This window comes from Arachis ipaensis, chromosome B08 (assembly GCF_000816755.2).
Source record: "Arachis ipaensis cultivar K30076 chromosome B08, Araip1.1, whole genome shotgun sequence".
NCBI classification, from domain to species: Eukaryota; Viridiplantae; Streptophyta; class Magnoliopsida; order Fabales; family Fabaceae; genus Arachis; species Arachis ipaensis.
In genome coordinates, this window is record NC_029792.2 from 18,174,721 (window position 1) to 18,197,294 (window position 22,574).

General features: G+C 31.5%; 1 protein-coding gene across 1 annotated transcript; it reads right to left on the minus strand.

The window, feature by feature from the left end:
• On the minus strand, nucleotides 18,937-22,568 carry LOC107612461 (pentatricopeptide repeat-containing protein At4g37170-like). Its single transcript, XM_016314159.2, has one exon. The coding sequence runs from the start codon at nucleotides 21,841-21,843 to the stop codon at nucleotides 19,840-19,842; it is 2,004 nt and encodes a 667-aa protein (XP_016169645.1). The 5' UTR covers nucleotides 21,844-22,568; the 3' UTR covers nucleotides 18,937-19,839.

Genomic DNA, 22,574 nt, shown 5'->3' on the forward strand with positions numbered 1-22,574 from the left:
TAAATTAATTATACAAATATATTTTTATTATATAAAAGTTGATACCAAAATTATTTGGAATTTTATTTAAATTAAATAACTATAAAATTTATGAAAATACATAAAGTACAGTGTAATTACATAAATATACAATTGGTCACATTTTGATTATTGAGAGATTTCGAAAATTGAATATATCTCGAGTACTAAGATCCTAATCTGTGCCAGATGAGATTGAATATGCTTGTGACTATGATTGCAACCACTCCATAGCCAAGAAAATGATGGTACATGTTAAGTTTAAGTTGATTTTGGGTATATAAATAATGACAAACATTTAAGTGGGTTGAAAGCCCAGTATTGTTTAATGTATGTTTTATTGTGGTAGGCCTATAACTCTTCTCACTGCCAAACAATGAAGCTGGTCTATCCACTTGGTTATTCAAGAAACAACACAGCTCAAGACTAGCATATGCTTCGGCCATGTAAAAGAGCCAATGTTCCTCATAGCACCGTTCAGCAAAATAAATGGTTATGTATGTGCTAAAAGCAAATGAGGACAGCTGGACAAAAGTAAGGATAAGTGTGGCTCTGTAAAAGTAAAGAAGTACAGCTGCTACACCCCACTAACCTAAGGACATCAGCAGAGCACCACTTTGGATCGTGGTTGAGCAAAACACAAACGAGCAAAGAGCGCAGTAGCAGCTGGGGCTATGGAGAAGGATGAAAAAGGAGTGCATGCCAAGGAAGAAAACCAAGCCAAGGACCACAGAGGTAGTGGACAAGCTCCTCGGATTGCAGAGGTAGTGGAGCATGTGGAAGAAAATGACTGCATGCCAGCAGTGACAGCTCCAACGAGCAGCTGGTACAAGGAAATAAAAGAGGCAGAAATTCAAGGCAAAGTGAAGATATATAAGAGGCCTCATTCCATCATTTCAAATTAAGAAAAAGAGAGCACACATTTAGAGCACCTTCTCAAACATGGAGCTGGAATCTTTTTCTTCTACTCGAGTTTAATTTCTGATCTTTGTGTTATGGTTGTCTTGTGTCATTTTCTGTTTTGAAAAGGCAAATATTGAGAGGTTGAAAAGCCAAGAAAGAAAAAGCATGAGTGATGCAGAATAGCCACTGATTTCTGATGTATTGAGTTGTTGAACTAGGATTAGTTCCCCTTTGCCAAGTTGGGTGAGCACTTGGTGAGTCTAAATCTGTTTAGATTCTCCTTCCTAGTTGGATCAGCACTATGGGAAGCTAAGCTTTGGTATTGAAAGTTTAGGGATAGATACTAGTTGAATTAGGGAGATATTCAATAGTATTGGTGTATGTAATCTGTGAATGATTAGTGAAAATTCTACCATGATTCGTGGTGGAGACTAGACGTAGGATTCATTGCTCAAAGAATCCGAACCAGGATACAGGCTGGTCTTCATCTTCTCTTCCCTACTCTTTACTGATTCTGCGTATGAGATAAAATGAAATAATCTCCTGAAATTCAAACTACTGCTAAAACAGAATTTGAAACTTTAAGTTTTAAGCTAACTTGATTCAACTCCTTCTCAAATTCAACTAGACCCATCAGTACATATTCCAACATTTCCTATAATCATCACTAAGCTTGGGCTTTAACCGAAATGCCAACATCTGAAAATGCACAAAATTCACTACACTAGATTAATATGCTTCAATACAAAATATACAGGGTTGAGACATAGACATAGCGTAACCGGATATGGACTCGTCTAAAGGTGGTGACAAAATTGGTCGAACTCGTTGGGTCGACCAGCTAAATCCATCCATAAAGCCAAAACTTTCGGTTTTGGTGGGACAGATTGGCCTACCGAACTAGATTATTTATTTATTTATTTTAAAAAATGTGAGTAGTACAAAAAAATATATAAGAATATTAAAAATTAGGATTTTTAAACACTCTCCTTTTACTTTTTTCTTTTATATTCTTTTTGGTTATTTTTCTTTTTCACACACTGATTTATTCTGTTTTTATAATTAAACTAGTGTCTGTATCTATGGTCTCTATCTATTCTTAATATATAAAAGTAGGTACATAGGTTTACCCACATTGCTTCTAAGTTATTTCTCTTCTTCTACTAACGTCATGTCAGTACCAACGCTTACTTGGCAAAATTTTAGAATCCACCACTCAAATCTTGCCAAATCAACTTTTATTTTCACATAAAAAAAAAACAAAAAAACAACTAAAAAATACAATAAAAACCAACAAATTAACTTTTTTCAAATCAATCCTAATTTCTAAAACAACAAAAATACAAATTAACATTTACCCTAACAAAAAGCTCTCAAAAGCAAAGAACTTATTACCTTTCTCAAACCATCACCCTTTTAGCACATCTCTGTACCAAGATCCTATTTCCTCCATCCTCTTCCGGTCCCATCCTATTTCCTCCATCCTCTTCTAGTCCCATGAGCCATTGTTTTTTCCTCAAAACAAATTGTACATCGCGATGTGCCACCAACGTAAGAAATTTGTCTCAGGTATCATCCTAAATATTTTCAACTTTGCCGTTTACTCTTCTCATTGTTCAATATCATTTTCAATAGCCCTATTTATTTGTTATAAATAATAACATTTTAATTGTGAACTCATTGCAAGTAGTATAACTGCCGATAACTATAGTTTTCTAATACGAACCTCACAAACTAATTTAAAACATATAGTTTCAAATACAAATTATAATAAATCTTTAATCTTTCAAATATATAAGGTATCAAATCAAATCAAATCAAATAATACTTTCTCATTAGAAATCTTTTCCAATCATACTTTTTCAATCATAAGAACATATTTCACAATTTCAAAGTAAGTGAATGCCAACAAATACTTCAATGCTTCAAAAGTATATATTTTAGTAAAATCAAATATTCTAAAATAATATAAATGTCACAACCCAAAATGAACCACGACTGGCACTCAAGGAAATAATCCTCTGGCAAGCCTAACAGATTCGAATATAAAATAAATAAAAATGTTACAAATATTTTGAATAAATTTACAGTTTCTAGAATGAATAAATACATATTTTAAACAAAAATAAAATAAATAAATATAGAGGGATCCTGCCTGTGACATATGGAGCAGATGACGTCTAAAAACTCAACAAAGAACAGATACCCATTGCAGATCATTACCCTTGAATAGAAATGCTCATATAATCAAATATTTACTCCTGAAAAATATTTTTAGAAAACGGAGTGAGTTTTGCAACTCAGTGACTAGACAGTACATCTATAATTCACATGAGACCATCTAAACATTATTATGAAAATAATTTTAGTTAGAAATAATAATTTATATGAATAAGTGAATCAATAAGAGAGTCCTCATACAGAAATCAAATCAAATAGTCCACACTTGGGCGGCTCCACCTCTAAGGGTAGCCCTTTCCTCTAGTGTGTCCGTGCGGAATAACAGATCCAACGTGTGGCATACACGTTAGGCTAGCAACGTCCCTGCTAGTTGAGATCTGAGCCAGATGCATCTAAGTTAACGTCATAACTGCCATTAACTACGATTTTCTAGTCAGAGTCTCCCAAACCAATCCAAACCAAATCATTTATAACAAATCTCTAATAATTATAACATATTACTAAATTTCCATAGTAAATAAAATATATATATAAGAATGCATACTAAAATTTAATTAAAATTTAATAAAGTCAAATAAGAAAACATGTATGTTTTACAAAATATATAAATATCGTCTCGTGTGTATTTTTATAAAATTGTAAGTTTCACAAATCAATATTTATTTCAAAAATTTAAAAATCACAATAATAAAATATTTTCAAACTCCAAAATTGATGATTCAACAAAAACAATTATAGATATAATATCCACTCACAGCAACCACAATTTTGACAGTTCCGGCAGAATATAGTGATACTAAAATGGAGGTATCAACTATTGAAATTAAGATAAAAACATGCAGTTAAGTAACTATGTCATTAATAGATAGATTATGTAAAACATGACGGAAGAATATAAGCAATCATCTCATTATCCTCTAAGCCAACATTTACATGTACATCTAACTTATTATCATTGTAAAATACACTCAAATATTTTCATATGATCACACAGTTATGACTTAATTTACAAATAAAGCACATATAAGATAATGAAAACAAAACTAAAATTTGACGTGATTGCAATTAACTTAAACAAAAGCAAAGAACTTATTACCTTTCTCAAACCATCACCCTTTTAGCACATCTCTGTATCAAGATCCTATTTCCTCCATCCTCTTCCGGTCCCATCCTATTTCCTCCATCCTCTTCTAGTCCCATGAGCCATTGTTTTTTCCTCAAAACAAATTGTACATCGCGATGTGCCGCCAACGTAAGAAATTTGTCTCAGGTATCATCCTAAATATTTTCAACTTTGCCGTTTACTCTTCTCATTGTTCAATATCATTTTCAATAGCCCTATTTATTTGTTATAAATAATAACATTTTAATTGTGAACTCATTGCAAAAAAATGAACCACGACTGGCACTCAAGGAAATAATCCTCTGGCAAGCCTAACAGATTCGAATATAAAATAAATAAAAATGTTACAAATATTTTGAATAAATTTACAGTTTCTAGAATGAATAAATACAGATTTTAAACAAAAATAAAATAAATAAATATAGAGGGATCCTACCTGTGACATATGGAGCAGATGACGTCTAAAAACTCAACAAAGAACAGATACCCATTGCAGATCATTACCCTTGAATAGAAATGCTCATATAATCAAATATTTACTCCTGAAAAATATTTTTAGAAAACGGAGTGAGTTTTGCAACTCAGTGACTAGACAGTACATCTATAATTCACATGAGACCATCTAAACATTATTATGAAAATAATTTTAGTTAGAAATAATAATTTATATGAATAAGTGAATCAATAAGGGAGTCCTCATACAGAAATCAAATCAAATAGTCCACACTTGGGCGGCTCCACCTCTAAGGGTAACCCTTTCCTCTAGTGTGTCCGTGCGGAATAACAGATCCAACGTGTGGCATACACGTTAGGCTAGCAACGTCCCTGCTAGTTGAGGTCTGAGCCAGATGCATCTAAGTTAACGTCATAACTGCCATTAACTACGATTTTCTAGTCAGAGTCTCCCAAACCAATCCAAACCAAATCATTTATAACAAATCTCTAATAATTATAACATATTACTAAATTTCCATAGTAAATAAAATATATATATAAGAATGCATACTAAAATTTAATTAAAATTTAATAAAGTCAAATAAGAAAACATGTATGTTTTACAAAATATATAAATATCGTCTCGTGTGTATTTTTATAAAATTGTAAGTTTCACAAATCAATATTTATTTCAAAAATTCAAAAATCACAATAATAAAATATTTTCAAACTCCAAAATTGATGATTCAACAAAAACAATTATAGATATAATATCCACTCACAGCAACCACAATTTTGACAGTTCCGGCAGAATATAGTGATACTAAAATGGAGGTATCAACTATTGAAATTAAGATAAAAACATGCATACTCAAATATTTTCATATGATCACACAGTTATGACTTAATTTACAAATAAAGCACATATAAGATAATGAAAACAAAACTAAAATTTGACGTGATTGCAATTAACTTAAACTAACATTAGTTATAATAACTGCTACTTTTTATTTTGTCTAAATCTTTAAACGTAATTTAGCTTTCAATATAATTCAAGCACATAGCAAAAGAATTTAATGAAATTGAAGTAATAAGACTAGAGTTTTATTTAAAACTGGTTTCATTTCGAAATTCAAAATGGAGAATTTCCAATAGAGGAAACAAGTTGTTGTTGTGTTGAGCATTCTACAGAAAATTCAGATTTGACATCCATAATTCAAAAATTCACCATAAATCATAAATTTAATGAAAAAGTCTCAAATTCACCAGTCCAGCTCCCTATATTCCCAAGCTTAATCCAGACTTAGTCCTACGCAATTCCGATCATCATAGAATTAGTTATAGATTTTCAAAGTTTCTAACTTCATTTAAAATAGTGCAGAAAATCATATCCAACGGTTTAACTTTAAAAAAATCATAACTAATATTCCAGTTAATACGAACCCTTCAAAATTGAATCTCAGCAATCATACTCATTATAGATTATTTAGCTCTTAATTTCTTATCGTTTCAAACACTATTGAGTTACTGGTTCACTTTCAAAGTTGCCATTTGACTTCCAAAACTCAGATTTTCAGCAAGTAGTTCAACATTTTGAGATTCAATCCTTTAAATATTTTCTAAACTCAATTCCAATCAAGCACCAAGTCCACCACCATTACAATAAAGAAATAACCAGCTCAACAGTAACAAATTCAATATAATCCATCAAGCTCAGAGTTCTCAGCAATCACTCATCAACAATTCACAATTCACACATAATCAATCAACTTCACAAAATCCACAGATTCAATCAATCCACAGCCACAATTCAACATCCATATAGCCAATCAACTAATCACAACAATTAAACCTATTTGTAATTACTCAATAAACTTTATGGGCATTCTTAAGTTAAAATCATATAAGTTAAACCCCCTACATATGCAACAATTCAAGGTTTAAACCAGAACATGGTTAACTTGCACAAGGTAAAGTAACTTCAAGCAAAATGCTTTTTCGGATCATAAATTTGGAACTAGGAAACAGCTGAAAATCAATAAATGGATTAGGAACTTGTGAGTAAAGGGTCTTCAATGAAAATCCAAACAAGCAAAGCATTGCAAAAGTGCGAGGGTAAAACTTGCATTGATTAAAAGTTTAAAACAAAGGTCTATAAAGGAAGGAAGCTTGAACATTCAAAGCACTTTCCCATAAACTAAATAATATTACAATATTAAAAAATCAAACAAATAAAATACACAAAAAGAGAGAACTAACCAACAAGTATAAGTTCAAAACTTTTGGAAGGTATTGAAAACAATGCTCAACTCACGTGTTGAAAAACAACAAAGAATCTTAGACTTCAGAACATGATTGAAAAACAAATGAAGGAGGAAAGAAAGACCCTTATTCAGAATTCAATGCAATATTCAGTACACAATAAACTAAATTGGTTTGAGTTGTTTTTCACAACAAGGTAAGGGTATTAATCCAAAGCAGCATCAACCAGTAGGAAAACGAAAAAGGAAGAGAAAAAAAAAAGAAAGCATGGGTTTTGAAAAAGTGATTACTACATAGAAATGTCTATTCATAAAAATTCATGCCCCCTAATATACATGCTATTTTGAGTCATTTTACCATGAAAAATATGAAGTGCTGTCAGTAATTGAACAGAAACAAAATGAGTCAAAAATTGAAATCTAAAAATTTCAGAATTAAAGGAACCCTAAGATTGAAAAGGGAAGAACTTGAAGGTTCCCAAAAGAAATAGTGCCCTTGAAAGAAAAGCCACGTTCAACAAACAAAGCCATAGCAGAATAGATTATCAAACAAAAAAAAAGTTCAACCAAACTTTCAGATCAGAAAAGATCTTCAATTCAACTAACAGATCATAAAAAAAAATTTGCTGCACCTAAACAGAGAAAATTATAATTCCAATCTAGCAAACAAGAATAACATTCCATGCATATATTTGTCACAGAGTTCTTCTACCTAAGCAACCGAATAACAGTTTTTAAAATTATTGATTCGAAAGAAAGAATCACGAGTGGTTCAAAATTATGTTAACTTCAAAGATCATCAACATGAGAAGAACAAACTTGTTTTATCGAAATCCAAAACAAAGCATCTCAATCAGCAGCTAAGTGAATCCACAATCCACAAATCCAAATACTGTTCTATGAGAGGAATAAGATAATAATTTATAGCAAAAACATACCAAATCTTCTAGATAATGGATGAAATCTTGAAATCAGAAACCATAGAAAACAACATGAAGATGAAGAAGATTAAAGCAAATATTCACAAAAGCGAGGAAGATTAGAACTCGCTACAAGGCAGGAATTGCGAACCGGAACCGAAACTAAAGTCATTGCAAAAGCATGTTCAAGAAAAGCTACCAAATAATAACTGAAGGATGGGTACAAAGAAGAGAAAAGAGGTGGCAAAAATCGACAGATGACTCATGATGACAAGAACCAAAAGACAAGAATGACAAAAAGAAAAGGATGACATTCCTATAGGCCTCTGATAGTGCCACAATTTGTACAAATAAGCGCGCTTCTATTTATACAATTGTGATCCTACCATAGGACACTTGCTCCATATTACACAGATTAAACCTAAGCTCTGATACCACTCTGTCACAGCCCAAAATGAGCCACGACTGACGCTCAGGGAAATAGTCTTCTGGCAAACCTAACAGATTCGAATATAAAATAAATACAAATGTTACAAAAATTTTGAATAAATCTACAGTTTCTAGAATGAATAAATACAAATTTTAAACAAAAATAAAATAAATAAATATAGAGGGATCCTGCCTGTGACATATGGAGCAGATGACGTCTAAGAACTCAACAAAGAACATATAACCATTGCAGATCATTACCCTTAAATAGAAATGCTCATATAATTAAATATTTATTCCTGAAAAATATTTTTAGAAAACGGAGTGAGTTTTGCAACTCAGTGACTAGACAGTACATCTATAATTCACATGAGACCATCTAAACATTATTATGAAAATAATTTTGGTTAGAAATAATAATTTATATGAATAAGAGAATCAATAAGGGAGTCCTCATACAGAAATCAAATCAAATAGTCCACACTTGGGCGGCTCCACCTCTAAGGGTAGCCCTTTCCTCTAGTGTGTTCGTGCGGAATAACAGATCCAACGTGTGGCCTACACGTTAGGCTAGCAACGCCCCTGCTAGCTGAGGTCTGAGCCAGATGCATCTAAGTTAGTCAAACTCCAAAATTAATGATTCAACAAAAATATTGATAATAATATATTTAAAAACAATTATAGATATAATATCCACTCACAGCAACCACAATTTTGACAGTTCCGGCAGAATACAGTGATACTAAAATGGCGGTATCAACTATTGAAATTAAGATAAAAACATGCAGAGAAATAGGGTGTTAAGCAAAGCATGAATGGAAGCATTACGAACAGAAGGTTCGGTATCGGAACGAAAAGGATGGTGCAGCAGCTTGTCTTTTCCGGTGACAAGCTTCAATGGTGATAATTCCAACAAACCCAACAGAACCAAGAACATCATAAGCAAACACAGGGTTGCTACAGAGCAAATAAGGTTCAGAGGTGGTGAGTGTGGTAACTAGGAACGATTAACTCACCAGGAACAACGGCGGCAACCCAGAATTCCGGCGACGATGACAACCCCTTTTTCCTCTCCCTCGGTCATGTTCTGTCTCATCGCTCCCCTTCCTCTCGCGTGGAGTAGCACCAGCGACGGCCAGGGTTCGACAGTGGTCACTCCCTCAACGACAGCGGCTATGGAAGCTTGGGGACGGTGATAGGACGCAGCATCAGTGGCAGAACAACTCCGTTGAAGCCTCTCTCTCCCTCACGCGCAACTTTCTCTCTTCCTTGCATCAGGGTCTCTCGGTCACTCCTCCACCTCCACTCTGCGACAACGGCGACGATGGTCTTCCCGGCGCCTTCTCCTCCATCCCCTCCCTCTCTTCTCCTTCCTCTTCTTCCCCGTTTTCCCCTTCTCTGTTTCCCCATCTCTCTTTATCGCTTTTGTACATGGGGGTGGTGGGGGAGTATGTGATAGAGTGTTAGTGGGTTTAATTTGGAAATTAGGGTTAGGGTTTGGTAAAAGAAATAAGGGTAGTATAGGAATTTTGATAAAATTGGAGGGTTGGATAGTAATAAAGGAAATCAAATGTAAAAGGGTTTAAAAAAAAATCAGGACATTACAATAAAACTCTATCAAACATATATATAGTCTTATGTAAAATTTCTAAGATACGAGCTTCATAAAAATAATTTTTTTTTTTTACCAAAGATATGAGACTCGAACCCGCAACCTCTTAATTAAGTATGGGGAGACTATGCCATTTGAGCTATTACTCATTAGCCATAAAAATAATAATTCAACTATAATAAATCAATTATTTTAATCAAATCCAAGTTCTTCAACAATAGTTTTATAAATACTAGCGGCTCAACAGGCACTATTTATTTTACTGTGCACATTAATTAAAATGTACTTTATTATTTTATTTTACATGTTTTAAAATAATGCCATTGTATTATAAGGATGAGATTAATTTTTATAATCTAATGGGAATCTTTTTATTTTTTTTGTTTATCATTTGAATACTATCCATAAAAAATAGTTACTCAAAAGTGAAATACTATATAAAGAGAGATAAAAAAAACTTTTAGATTTATCGTTTTAGTTTGTTTATTATTAATCCTCACTTAATATACTCAAGTTTAATAGTTTTGATGGTGGTAAATTTTTGTAATTAGTTAAAAAACTTCAACTTTCTCTCTCTCTGTTTCTCTCTACGATTTTGGACAAAGTCAATTTTATTAGTAAAAAATTTTTTAAGTTTAAAATATTTTTAACTTCTTATATAATAATTAGACTTAATAAATTACCAAAATTCAAACCTACTCTCTTGAACTACTTCTTGATGATTATATAATTGGAATTGTTTATACAGGAGATCTTTAGATATTAAAATTTTTAAAATAAAAAAATATAACAAAATAAATTAGAAAACCTAATAAAATAAAATGGCTTAAAAAATAGAATATATATATAGGAAAAATAATAAATTAAAACTTATTACATAGTCCATGAGATAGAAAAATAAAGAGAAGAAAATAATCATTAAGGTTGAAATAATACAAAATGTATAACACGGTTCTTATTTTACCACATTTAAATATTTTATGTTTATCTAATAATCAATAAAAAATAATATTATTTAATATAAAATAGATTAAAAATAAAAAAGAGATTAACAAAATCAATTAACAAATTTCTTATCTTAGGTCACTATATTATTTGAAAAATCAATTAACAAAGTTTTTATATTGCTACATTTATTGTGTTATATGTCAAACTAATAATCAATAAAAAATAATATTATCTAATATAAAATAGATTACAAATAATAAAAAAGAAATTAACAAAATATGCGTGAAAATTTTTTATTCTACCATTGGTAGGTGTAGACTTTTTTTATCTTTTATATGTTAATCATGTGACAAACGAATAATATTAAATTAATAATTTTTTTGCAATATAATTTAAAAAATTAATAAATGTCAAATCAAGTACTCTATATAATTAAATATCAAATTTATTACTCTACATAATTAATAGTTTAGATAGTTTAGGAAATTAACATATTAATGTTTTTAACACTCTATCTTCATGCATAATTTTAATTGATAAAAAATATTTTTTTTTTAATTTTATATGTAGTTTTTTAAATTTTGTTTAATTTCATTATTTTTTTAAAAATGATTAATTTATATTTTTATTATATTATCTTACTATATCAAACACTATTCTTTCTCTTACTATTATTCTCTATACACATACCTGTCATTGTTTCATTGTCATTATTATATTATATTATTCTCCTTTCTCATTTTTTCATATAACCATCTATTCTGTTAACTTTTATGAGTAGTTGAAGTTTTGTTAAAAGAAGTAAGACATAAAGCGTTTAATTTTTTTTTCAATTATCAAAATTCGATGTCAGTAATCCTAAAAAAAAAATATCAAAATATATTATTTTAAACTAAAATAATACATAATTGTAAGTTTTTTAACTAATAATTATAAATGTAAGTTGTAATTTAATATAGTAACTTGGGACAGAAGACAACCATTGCTATCTATATTTGACTGCTACTATGTAAGTTTCACATTTATTTTACTGTGCACATTAATTAAAATGTACTTTATTATTTTATTTTACATGTTTTAAAATAATGCCATTGTATTATAAGGATGAGATTAATTTTTATAATCTAATGGGAATCTTTTTATTTTTTTGTTTATCATTTGAATACTATCCATAAAAAATAGTTACTCAAAAGTGAAATACTATATAAAGAGAGATAAAAAAAACTTTTAGATTTATCGTTTTAGTTTGTTTCTTATTAATCCTCACTTAATATACTCAAGTTTAATAGTTTTGATGGTGGTAAATTTTTGTAATTAGTTAAAAAACTTCAACTTTTTCTCTCTCTGTTTCTCTCTACGATTTTGGACAAAGTCAATTTTATTAGTAAAAAATTTTTTAAGTTTAAAATATTTTTAACTTCTTATATAATAATTAGACTTAATAAATTACCAAAATTCAAACCTACTCTCTTGAACTACTTCTTGATGATTATATAATTGGAATTGTTTATACAGGAGATCTTTAGATATTAAAATTTTTAAAATAAAAAAATATAATAAAATAAATTAGAAAAATTAATAAAATAAAATGGTTTAAAAAATAGAATATATATATATATAGAAAAAATAATAAATTAAAACTTATTACATAGTCCATGAGATAGAAAAATAAAGAGAAGAAAATAATCATTAAGGTTGAAATAATACAAAATGTATAACACGGTTCTTATTTTACCACATTTAAATATTTTATGTTTATCTAATAATCAATAAAAAATAATATTATTTAATATAAAATAGATTAAAAATAAAAAAGAGATTAACAAAATCAATTAACAAATTTCTTATCTTAGGTCACTATATTATTTGAAAAATCAATTAACAAAGTTTTTATATTGCTACATTTATTGTGTTATATGTCAAACTAATAATCAATAAAAAATAATATTATCTAATATAAAATAGATTACAAATAATAAAAAAGAAATTAACAAAATATGCGTGAAAATTTTTTATTCTACCATTGGTAGGTGTAGACTTTTTTTATCTTTTATATGTTAATCATGTGACAAACGAATAATATTAAATTAATAATTTTTTTGCAATATAATTTAAAAAATTAATAAATGTCAAATCAAGTACTCTATATAATTAAATATCAAATTTATTACTCTACATAATTAATAGTTTAGATAGTTTAGGAAATTAACATATTAATGTTTTTAGGCGAACTGTTTTGCGTCTTATATACATGCCAATCAAATAAATTTGCCAATATTCAAAACAAATATTACAGTAGTAGACAAAATTAATAATTTAATTTAGTTTCGAAATAAATATTTATGTACTCAAATATCAAATATAATACTCTACATAATCAATATTTTAGAAAAAAAATTATTACAAAGTAATTTAAAAAGAAAATAAGTTAACAAAATATTTATGGAACTTTTTTCATTCAACTGTTAATAAGTAAAGACATATCAAAAAATAAAAACACATATCAAATAAAAATTATTTTCTTTTTACATCAAATTGATAAGATAAAAAATTGTTTTTTTTTTTACATTAATTTGATAAAAAAAATAGACATAGTGCGAATTTTTATACGTAAAAAGTTTAGAATAAATTAAAAAGACAGAGGAATTTTACTGAGAAAATAGATTAGATAAGTAAATTAAAGAAAAAAATATAAGCGGATGTTATGCGTGTAAAAGTAGTAACTATTGTAAAATCGTCCAAAATTTACAACTGAAGGCAATGGAAGATGATTGAGGTGAGGTATTGAAGAAAAGAGAAGAACAACAGCAAAAAAAAATACAAAAAAGTAGAAACCAAACTAATATAAAATTAAACATTAAATCATGAAGATGGTGAGAAATGTAAAAATATTGATATTCATTTTTGTCCATTTTTTGATTTATTTGCAATTTGTAGACTGTCTGTATTTTTTTTTTGGAGATGTGTTATTATAGTTATAGGAGTAACAAAACGGTTTTTATTTTAATCGGAAGTTATTAGATTTTTCAAGACAAATTTTATGATTATTTTGTCCTTATAATTTACTTTAGGAAATGGTTTGTTATAAGGTTAATATAATCTAAAAAAATTGGACACTAAAGTCATAGTCAACCTTTTGTATTGACTTTATATATTGCTATAGATAAAATTAAACAATAAAGTATGAAGATGGTGAGGAATGTGAAAATATTGATATTCATTTTCGTCTATTTTTTTATTTATTAGCAATTTGCAGACTGTCTCCAATTTTTTTTGGAGATGTGTTATTATAATTATAGGAGTAACAAAACGGTTTTTATTTTAATGGAAAATTATTGGATTTTTCAAAACAAATTTTATGATTATTTTGTCCTTATAATTTGCTTTATGAAATGATTTGTTATAAGGTTAATATAGTCCAAAAAAATTGGACACTAAAGTCATAGTCAACCTTTTGTATTGACTTTATATATTGTGATAGATAATAAATTAATAATCAACAATGCTAAGGAATTAAGAGGGTATTAGCCAAAAACCAGCCAAATACCTTTGGATGAATCTAAAATCTCTACGAGTTAATATATATGGATGTTTCTTCTGCTAAGTATCAGAATATTTTTTTTTCATATTAAATGGATATTTTTTTATATATTTTTCGAATTTTTTTGTATTGCAAATGTGAATATCTCTATTTCTTTTTTTTTAATTAAGTAAAATAAAGATAGGAAGAGTACTACATGTAGAATAAGGAAGAAAAATATGGGTAAAAGTTATGTATAGAATAAAAAAAAGTAACTGCACAAAGAATAAAAAAATTAACTAATAATTACATTTTCGACCAAATTTTAAGAGGACAATTTGAAGAAGAGGTTACGCATTTCTACTGTTATTAGTGAAAACACATAATGAAAATGAGATAGAATAATATGTGTTGTTGTTAACGGTGGAAGTTTTTTTTATTTAAAGTAATTGACCAATGCATGTACGAAGAACTTCTATCATTAAGGGTAATATTGAAACATAAACTTAGACACCAAAAACTCAGTATTGACATTATATATTGTTATAGATAGATATAAGTAACATATTATATTAGAAATAATTGAAAGTTTACTAATTATGAATTAAAGCTTTTGAAAAAAAAAAAGGATAATTTATATCTATTGACTGTTCCATCTATTACTTGAATTTGGTCCAATTTTACTGTTATTTTGAGTATGTGAATATTTAAAGAGTAAAAATAATATTGATATAAGATTAATGTATTTTTAAATTCTACCAAAAATGAAGTAATTTTTTCTATAAATCATAGCTACGAAGAGTAAAAAAAAAGTATAATAGTAATAATCAAAACATAGGTCTAAACGAAAAAATTATTATTTATAATTTATAATAATTAATTTACATAGAGTACTTCAAGTAAAATATTGAAGGTCAATAATTCTGGACATGTGTCTATTTGTGATATCTTTAAAAAAAAGATAAATTGAATTAAAAACAAAGAAAATAAAAACTTTTCTATCTGTATTCAATAATACTAATAACAGATGAGATGAGAAGAGAGAAACGGATAAGATGTGAAAGATAATGGGTGAAAGTTATGTCAAGGTGGCCAAGTAGTGGAGAAGTTAATAGGAAGGGTAATATTGGAAAGAAATCTTGGACACCAAACCCATGTATTGCCATTATATATTGTTATAGATAATTAAAAACTCAGAATAGCATCAATCAAAAGGTTAACGGTTATAAATGTAAAGCCTACACACAACATGATCCCAAGGAACCAAAGAGACTAAACCCAAAGCGCCGAATTAAAGGGTGAGGATGGTTGAAGTAGAATGGAACAAAAGAGCGCAGAATTTGGACCGAGGTAGCGGCAGCACCGACAAGCAAGCAAAACAGCGAACAGAGATACAACGAAGCGGAAGCGGCAAACCAGTGGCACGCAGCAACAACAGCTAAAGGCAGAGCAACGACAGTATCATCAATGACAGTGGTAAAACAGTCAGAAACAAAACAGAACAAGCAACCACTAACTAGGCTAGAATGGCGGTGAAACGGAACTGCAAAAGGTGCGAAGCAATTCCTGCGGCGTTTTCAAAAGGGCAAGGGCAGTGGTGGAAAGCTCCAATGAAGGAAGAATAAAGGATAGAGCTGAGGTAAGGTGGCAGAGGCTCCAGCGGTGGTTTTTCCGGCGACAACAGCGCCACGCTGATGAATCCAGAAATATTATCATGAGGGACCAATAACATATAATATTAAAAAATTATGGAAAAAATTATATAATGTAAGATGTATTACAAAATTATACCGATAGAGAACATATTTTAAAGTACAAAAAATATGTGTGTACTTTTTATTAACGAAGTGGTCGATTCTTCATATCGATCGATAATAAAATCTATGTCAAATTTTTCAGCAATTTTCTTTTTCAATGTAATTAAAAAACAATTAGCAAAAAATTCATCTTTCATTTTGTTTCTGAGTTATTCTTCACAATATTCATAGCTGAAAAAGATCTCTCAATTGTAGCAGTTGAAATAGCGAAAATTAATATAGAATGAATCAAGAAGGACGATCACAAAGAAGAAAAATCCACTTTATGGGATTTGAAAATTTTCGTTTAATTAAAAAATATTAGTAATAATATCTTTTTAAATTTTTTGCATCTCTGATGTTTAGAACTCCTTGCACCTGATTAATACATTCAATTCCAACCACAAAAAACATTACTTATGTATATATGTATTGTATGCCTCTACAAAGTAAACAAGCAAAAAATTTATTCTCAATATATAATACACATTACTATTGTTTATTGATGATGCATGCTTGCTTGGTATAAATATACAAGTAATGAGGTATATGAAATAGTCAAATAGAGAAGTAAGGTTCGTGGTATGAATACACTTGTAGACTAAGTTATGTGCCGTAAGAAGGGGGGAAAAAAAAACAAAGAAGCATTAGTTATAAATTTGAAGAATCATGCAAAGGTATGTAGGTAAATTTTTAAGAAAAAAATAATTATAAATCAAATCATATTAAAATTAAACATTATATCAATTGTATTATTTGAACATATCTACCCCCAATGCGGATTTAAACATCAAAATAACATTTATGTCCGAATATGGTGACTAATCATACGGAGATGTCTTCATATAAAGATTACAGTTAAGAACTGCTAGATAATTTGATATGCTTAATTAAGCTATCTAACATAATACAATGCAACATCTTAGTTATGATGTTCACATGCAAGACATCAACAACTCGGAATATAAAGCCTAAAGGTGATAAAAAGCTTACTGATCTAAGGAGACTCTGGTTCTGACCATAGCTTTGGCCATCGGGAGAAGTGATGTTAATTGTCTCAGTGCTATCCACATTCTGAAGAGTGACTGTGCTGCAATGGTTGGTCACCATTAACATCATCTCCAACTTGCTACACATGGTTCAGCCTCCTTATGTTATACTCTGGAAAAGGAAGGATCAACTTTGCATAAAGAGTAGTGCATTGCTTAGTGTTATTGCTCCATGCTTGCATGTCCAACACATTTAGCCCAAACTCCGATGGAGACTTCGGCCAAAGTCTGCAACCCTTACTTGTCTCTTTGGTTACCTCGTACGTGTGCACATCCGTCGTCCTCTTGTGTTTGATGGCTATGATGGCTTTGGCTCCCAGCATCTGTGGCTTCTTTCCTGGGTTCATACCCCATGCTAGCCACCTATTTGCATAAATACAAGTTTTGAATCCGATATGTTCTTATAACTAAAAAGACTAACGACAATATTAGGTGAGTAATATTTTTTCTTATATCATTTGCATTAGATTTGAGCCAACATTAATATTTTTCTTTATAGAAAATGAAATTTAAGTTGAAATCTTTGGTGCACAAAAAAATAACCTTAGGGTTGAAATAGGCCAGACACAATCTAAGTTTTGACCCGACCTATGTTTTCAAGAGCCTAATTAACTTGGGAGCATATATAATGATATTCACCATAGACTCCACCATATATAAATAGTTATGTTATAATTAAAAAATGCAATGAATAAGGTTTAAACTTTTCATCATCAATGAACAAAATAAAGTTATAACTAATGAACTACTTATTTTAATGATAAAAATGAATAAATTTGATTGCATCATAAGATAGTAATATAAAACCACTGTATGTTAATGACTCGGTACATTGGAATTAAACGCTACGATATGCATATGAGACTAGAAATGAAGTATTCATGCATCATGTAATAATAACTACCCACCCTTTGTAGTTTCTACGCTTTGCCTGGAAAAAGATCTCAATGAGTGCGCCATTGACAGTGGTGGTGTTGGTGCTGTTGTTGGTGGTGGTCAAATTGCTGTAGTTCCAGGCAAACTCGGCGCCTAGAGTGTGCAATTTCTTGCAGCCTGATACTTTGAATATCCTTGCTTCAAGTTGATCAGAAAAGTCATCACTGCAGCAAAGTCTCTATCTATCCATCTATACTTTGAACACATGGGTATAACTATCATCGTCTATCATTTAATCTGCAAACTAACTCTTTTCGTCTATCTTCCAATTAAGTGATAATAAATATAGCAACCACGTTTAAGGTTGCATTGAGTTAGCATCCTTAAATACCACAAAACATATATGCTTGATTACATTGAAACAGAAACATAAAAACTCAGACATAAATATTATATCTTAATGTTAGTTCATGTCTTTAAAAAGATGAATGAAGCAAGCTAGGTCGTGTATCACATTGAATCATTGTCTCAAAACTCTTTCTGAAAAGTGAAACTAAAGAATACGGAATTTGGAGATTATTATGCTTATGTGATAGGTAGGAAATTCTCTCAAATATGCTCTGAGATCTTGAAACAGTGAGTTGCTGATACATAAATGTATTCATTCCTTTAAGAATGAGCAGCCACCTACGTTTCATTTCATGCAAATCTTGTATTGGATAATTGGAATACGAGACAAAATGGATGCTAATCTTTAATCTTTATCCATAATTCCATATATACCCACGTACCAAAATATTCAGCTTACCTAAACCCATAAGAGAAAAATAAGAAAGAAATGATTCAGCTAACAAATACTATATTAAAAATTATACCTTCCTTTAAAATTGCAGTAAGTACTAAGTAAGGAGAATACCGATGAGATAAAAGATTCTTCTTCTTTCTCTTCTTCTCATACATTCCGTAAAAGGTACAATTCAGTATCTAACAAGTAAAATTATATTTGTAGAAATTAATTTCTATACAGTAAAAGTGACTCTGAGGAGGCACTGCAGTTAAATGCAGTTCACATACTTTCTGTGAAAGAAGAGAGGAAGGAACAAACAATAATATGGTTTCAAAGATTAGAAATTTATGATTTTATTGAAGAATTTATCTGACTTCGGGAATAAGATAAAAGGTTGAAGAATATAACTTCATTTTGTTTTTTAACATGTCCTGAAGTTTCCATGATGATTCTTGCAACTAACATTACTTGGGCCTCATCTCCAAATTCAATTCTTGTTAGAAATCACCATTTATCATCTTCACACTTTTGATGCAAGAGCTTGAACCATTTTCCACCTCAATTACCCTTTGAGGGGCAGAAGCAGAAGGCCTGGCTTTAACTCCCAACAAGGACATCCTCCGGAGGAACATTGCCATAAATAAATTGAGATGCTAATAAGTTACCACTTTCCGATGGAGTTAGAAAATACAGAACCCACAAATAAAGGTCCCTGCCTTGCTGTATTTACATAATTCATAAATGAATGGTACACCTGCGACATATACTCCCCTGAGATCGATCCTATGCAGCATAATTCCATCATTTATTGAACATTTCATACCAAGTTGCAATGCGGCATCCGACAATTTTGCTTGATAGAGGTACCCTTTTGATTGATAGGGATAGAGGAAAAGATGATTGTCAATGCAACCCTTCAAGGCTGTTTTACAGCAAAATCATAGATTGAAGATGCCGATACACTCATTGCTTGGCACGACGTTACCAATAGTCTTGGCATGAGCAGCTTCCATCCTCAAAACAATGAAATCTATTTGAATCTCTCACTATTATTTTTCTTTGAACAATCTTTGATATATATTTCATGGCATTGTGACAATCTACACATGTTCTTAAATTTTTATAAACCTTGATAGGAGTTCCTGGCGGGGTTGAAATGATTCCAAAGGCAACGGCAAGCTTCTCGCTGTGGTAAACGAGGTTTTGCTCTTTCTGCTCCTCCTCCACATCATGTAGCACAAAGTTTATGTCTGGAATATAGCCTTCTTCCTTCATTTTCTTTGAGATTTCTCCTAGGAATGCATGAATATCACATATTTTGGGGTGGGATGTATCTCCTACCAGGAAGGCATGCACCTGTCTCTTGATCTCAATCCAGCTCTTACCCGGCTTCTTCACTATTCCCCTGCTTTCCATACCCTTTCTAACCCTGGCTTCCTCAGCCCACAGACCCGCATTAGCGTAAATATTAGCTAAAGTAATATACGTAGCCGGGTTCTCTGGCTCTATCTCAAATAATGCATTTGCTGCCCTTTCAGCCACTTCAAGGTTCCCATGTATTCTACATCCTCCAAGTAAGGCTGCCCAAAGGAACTTATCAGGCTTTATTGGCATTTTATCAATGATATCCTCTGCCTCTTTAAACCGTCCAGATCGTGCCAATAAATCAATAATACATGCATAATGATCTGCAGTATGCATCAACCCATGCTTCTCCTTTATTGAATGGAAATATTCTAAACCCTTGTCCACTAACCCAGCATGAGTACAAGCAGAAAGAACCCCAACAAAGACAACTTGATCGGGCTTAGTACCTGATTGAAGCAATAATTCAAAGAACCAAAGCGCTTTTTCTGGTTGACCATTTTGAGCATAACCAGCAATAAGAGAAGTCCATGATACCAAATCAGGCCGAGGCATTTGGTTGAACACCCTTCTGGCATTTTCAGTGTTCCCACACTTCGAGTACAAATGAACAAGTGCACTCACGGCATATGAACGCGGGTCATACCCTATGCGCACCATGTAACCGTGAACCTCCTTCCCTAAGTGTTCAGCAGCATGGCCAGCACATGCATTTAAAACTCCAGCAAATGTATACTCGTTTGGCCTAATGCCTGACCTCATCAACTCTCTAAACAAGGAAAATCCCTCTTCCTTTCTTCCATCTTCGAAACATCTATGAATCATGGTAGTCCATGAAACTACATCTTTGTCCGCCATCTTATAAAAAATACCCCTAGCTTCATTCATGCTCGCACATTTGCCATACAAATCCAAAAGTGCACTCCAAACTACCTCATCCGAGTCCAAACCAGTTCGTGTCAAGTAGCCATGAATCTCCTTCCCAAGACGCAAACACGGAATAGCAGCTGAAGCAGCCAGAGCACTGGACAAGGTGAACTTATTCAAATTCGAACTCTCGTGATTCTGCATCCTTCTAAACAACTCCAGCGCTTCCCAAGGACGAGCATGGCTAACATAACCAGATATCGCCGCATTCCATGAAAAGTTATCTCTTTGGGGCATTTCATCAAACAGTTTCCTAGCTTGTTGAAGGCGTCCAATTTTGGCATACCCAGCAATCATGGTGTTCCAAGAGCACAAATCCCTGTGAATCATTTCATCAAACAGCTTCTGGGCATCATCGAGGCTGCCACATTTGGAATACAAATCAAGCAAACGATTTGAGATGGAGATCCCGGGAACAAACTTGGAAGCTTTGGTGTGTGCATGGACCATTTTACCCTCTTGGAGAGCTCGATGGCGAACGCAAGCAGCGATAAGGATGGAGTAAATGCGAGGGGAGGGTCGATGAATTTGGTGGAGCAACTCAATGGCTTCATTGAGACGATTTTGTTGACACAAAACATCAATGGCCTCTTCAAATTCGTTACCCTCGCAACGTTCATTGAATCGAGACTGAGGGAAACTCTGCCTCTTCTGGAATGAAAAGCTCCTCTTGAAATTCCTAAACTTCTGCATCCCTCTTTCCTCAACACCACAGCAAACTGACTTACCAATTTCTTTAGTAGTTTAGTTAGGAGCTTCATTGCCCCTTGCAGCGCTTTCAACACCTCATTGGAAGGCCTCGTCAGCTCTCTAGGAGGGACAAGTTTGAGTTGGTTAGTGTTTAAGTATAAATAGGTGGGTTTCTCTAGGGCAATGTTCGGAAACCGAATTGGTTATCGAACTTTTCTAACTACTGGTTCACTTGTTTGTTAGTTCAACCGATTTAACCGATTCAACCGTAATTCAACCGTAGTTCAATCGAAATAACTATTTTATAACAAAATAATAAATAAAATATAAATAAACCCACTAAAATATTTAATATAACGGTAAAATGTCATCCAAATTAATGGTACTACATCAGCCCCAATGTTATAATCCCGCAGAAGTACGGCGAAACTGCGGCGGAAGCACGGCGAAACAGAGGGCAGTGCGAATCAACGGCGGAACAGAAGGCAGTGCGAAACAAAGGCTGAACAGAGGCGTTGCAACGACGCTGGAGCAGTCCGGACGGCGGCGTCGCAGACGTGACGGCGCGGTGGCTGGACAGAATGAAGACCGGCGATGAGATGGAGGTTGCTACTTCCTCTGTGCTGCGTTCGAAGTGTTTCTGGTCTTCTGGAGTTGAAAGAGAGGCCATACCCCCATAGGCCCATAGAGCTGAGGGAAGTTAGGGTTTCTTTCTTGGTTTTTCTTTCCTTTTT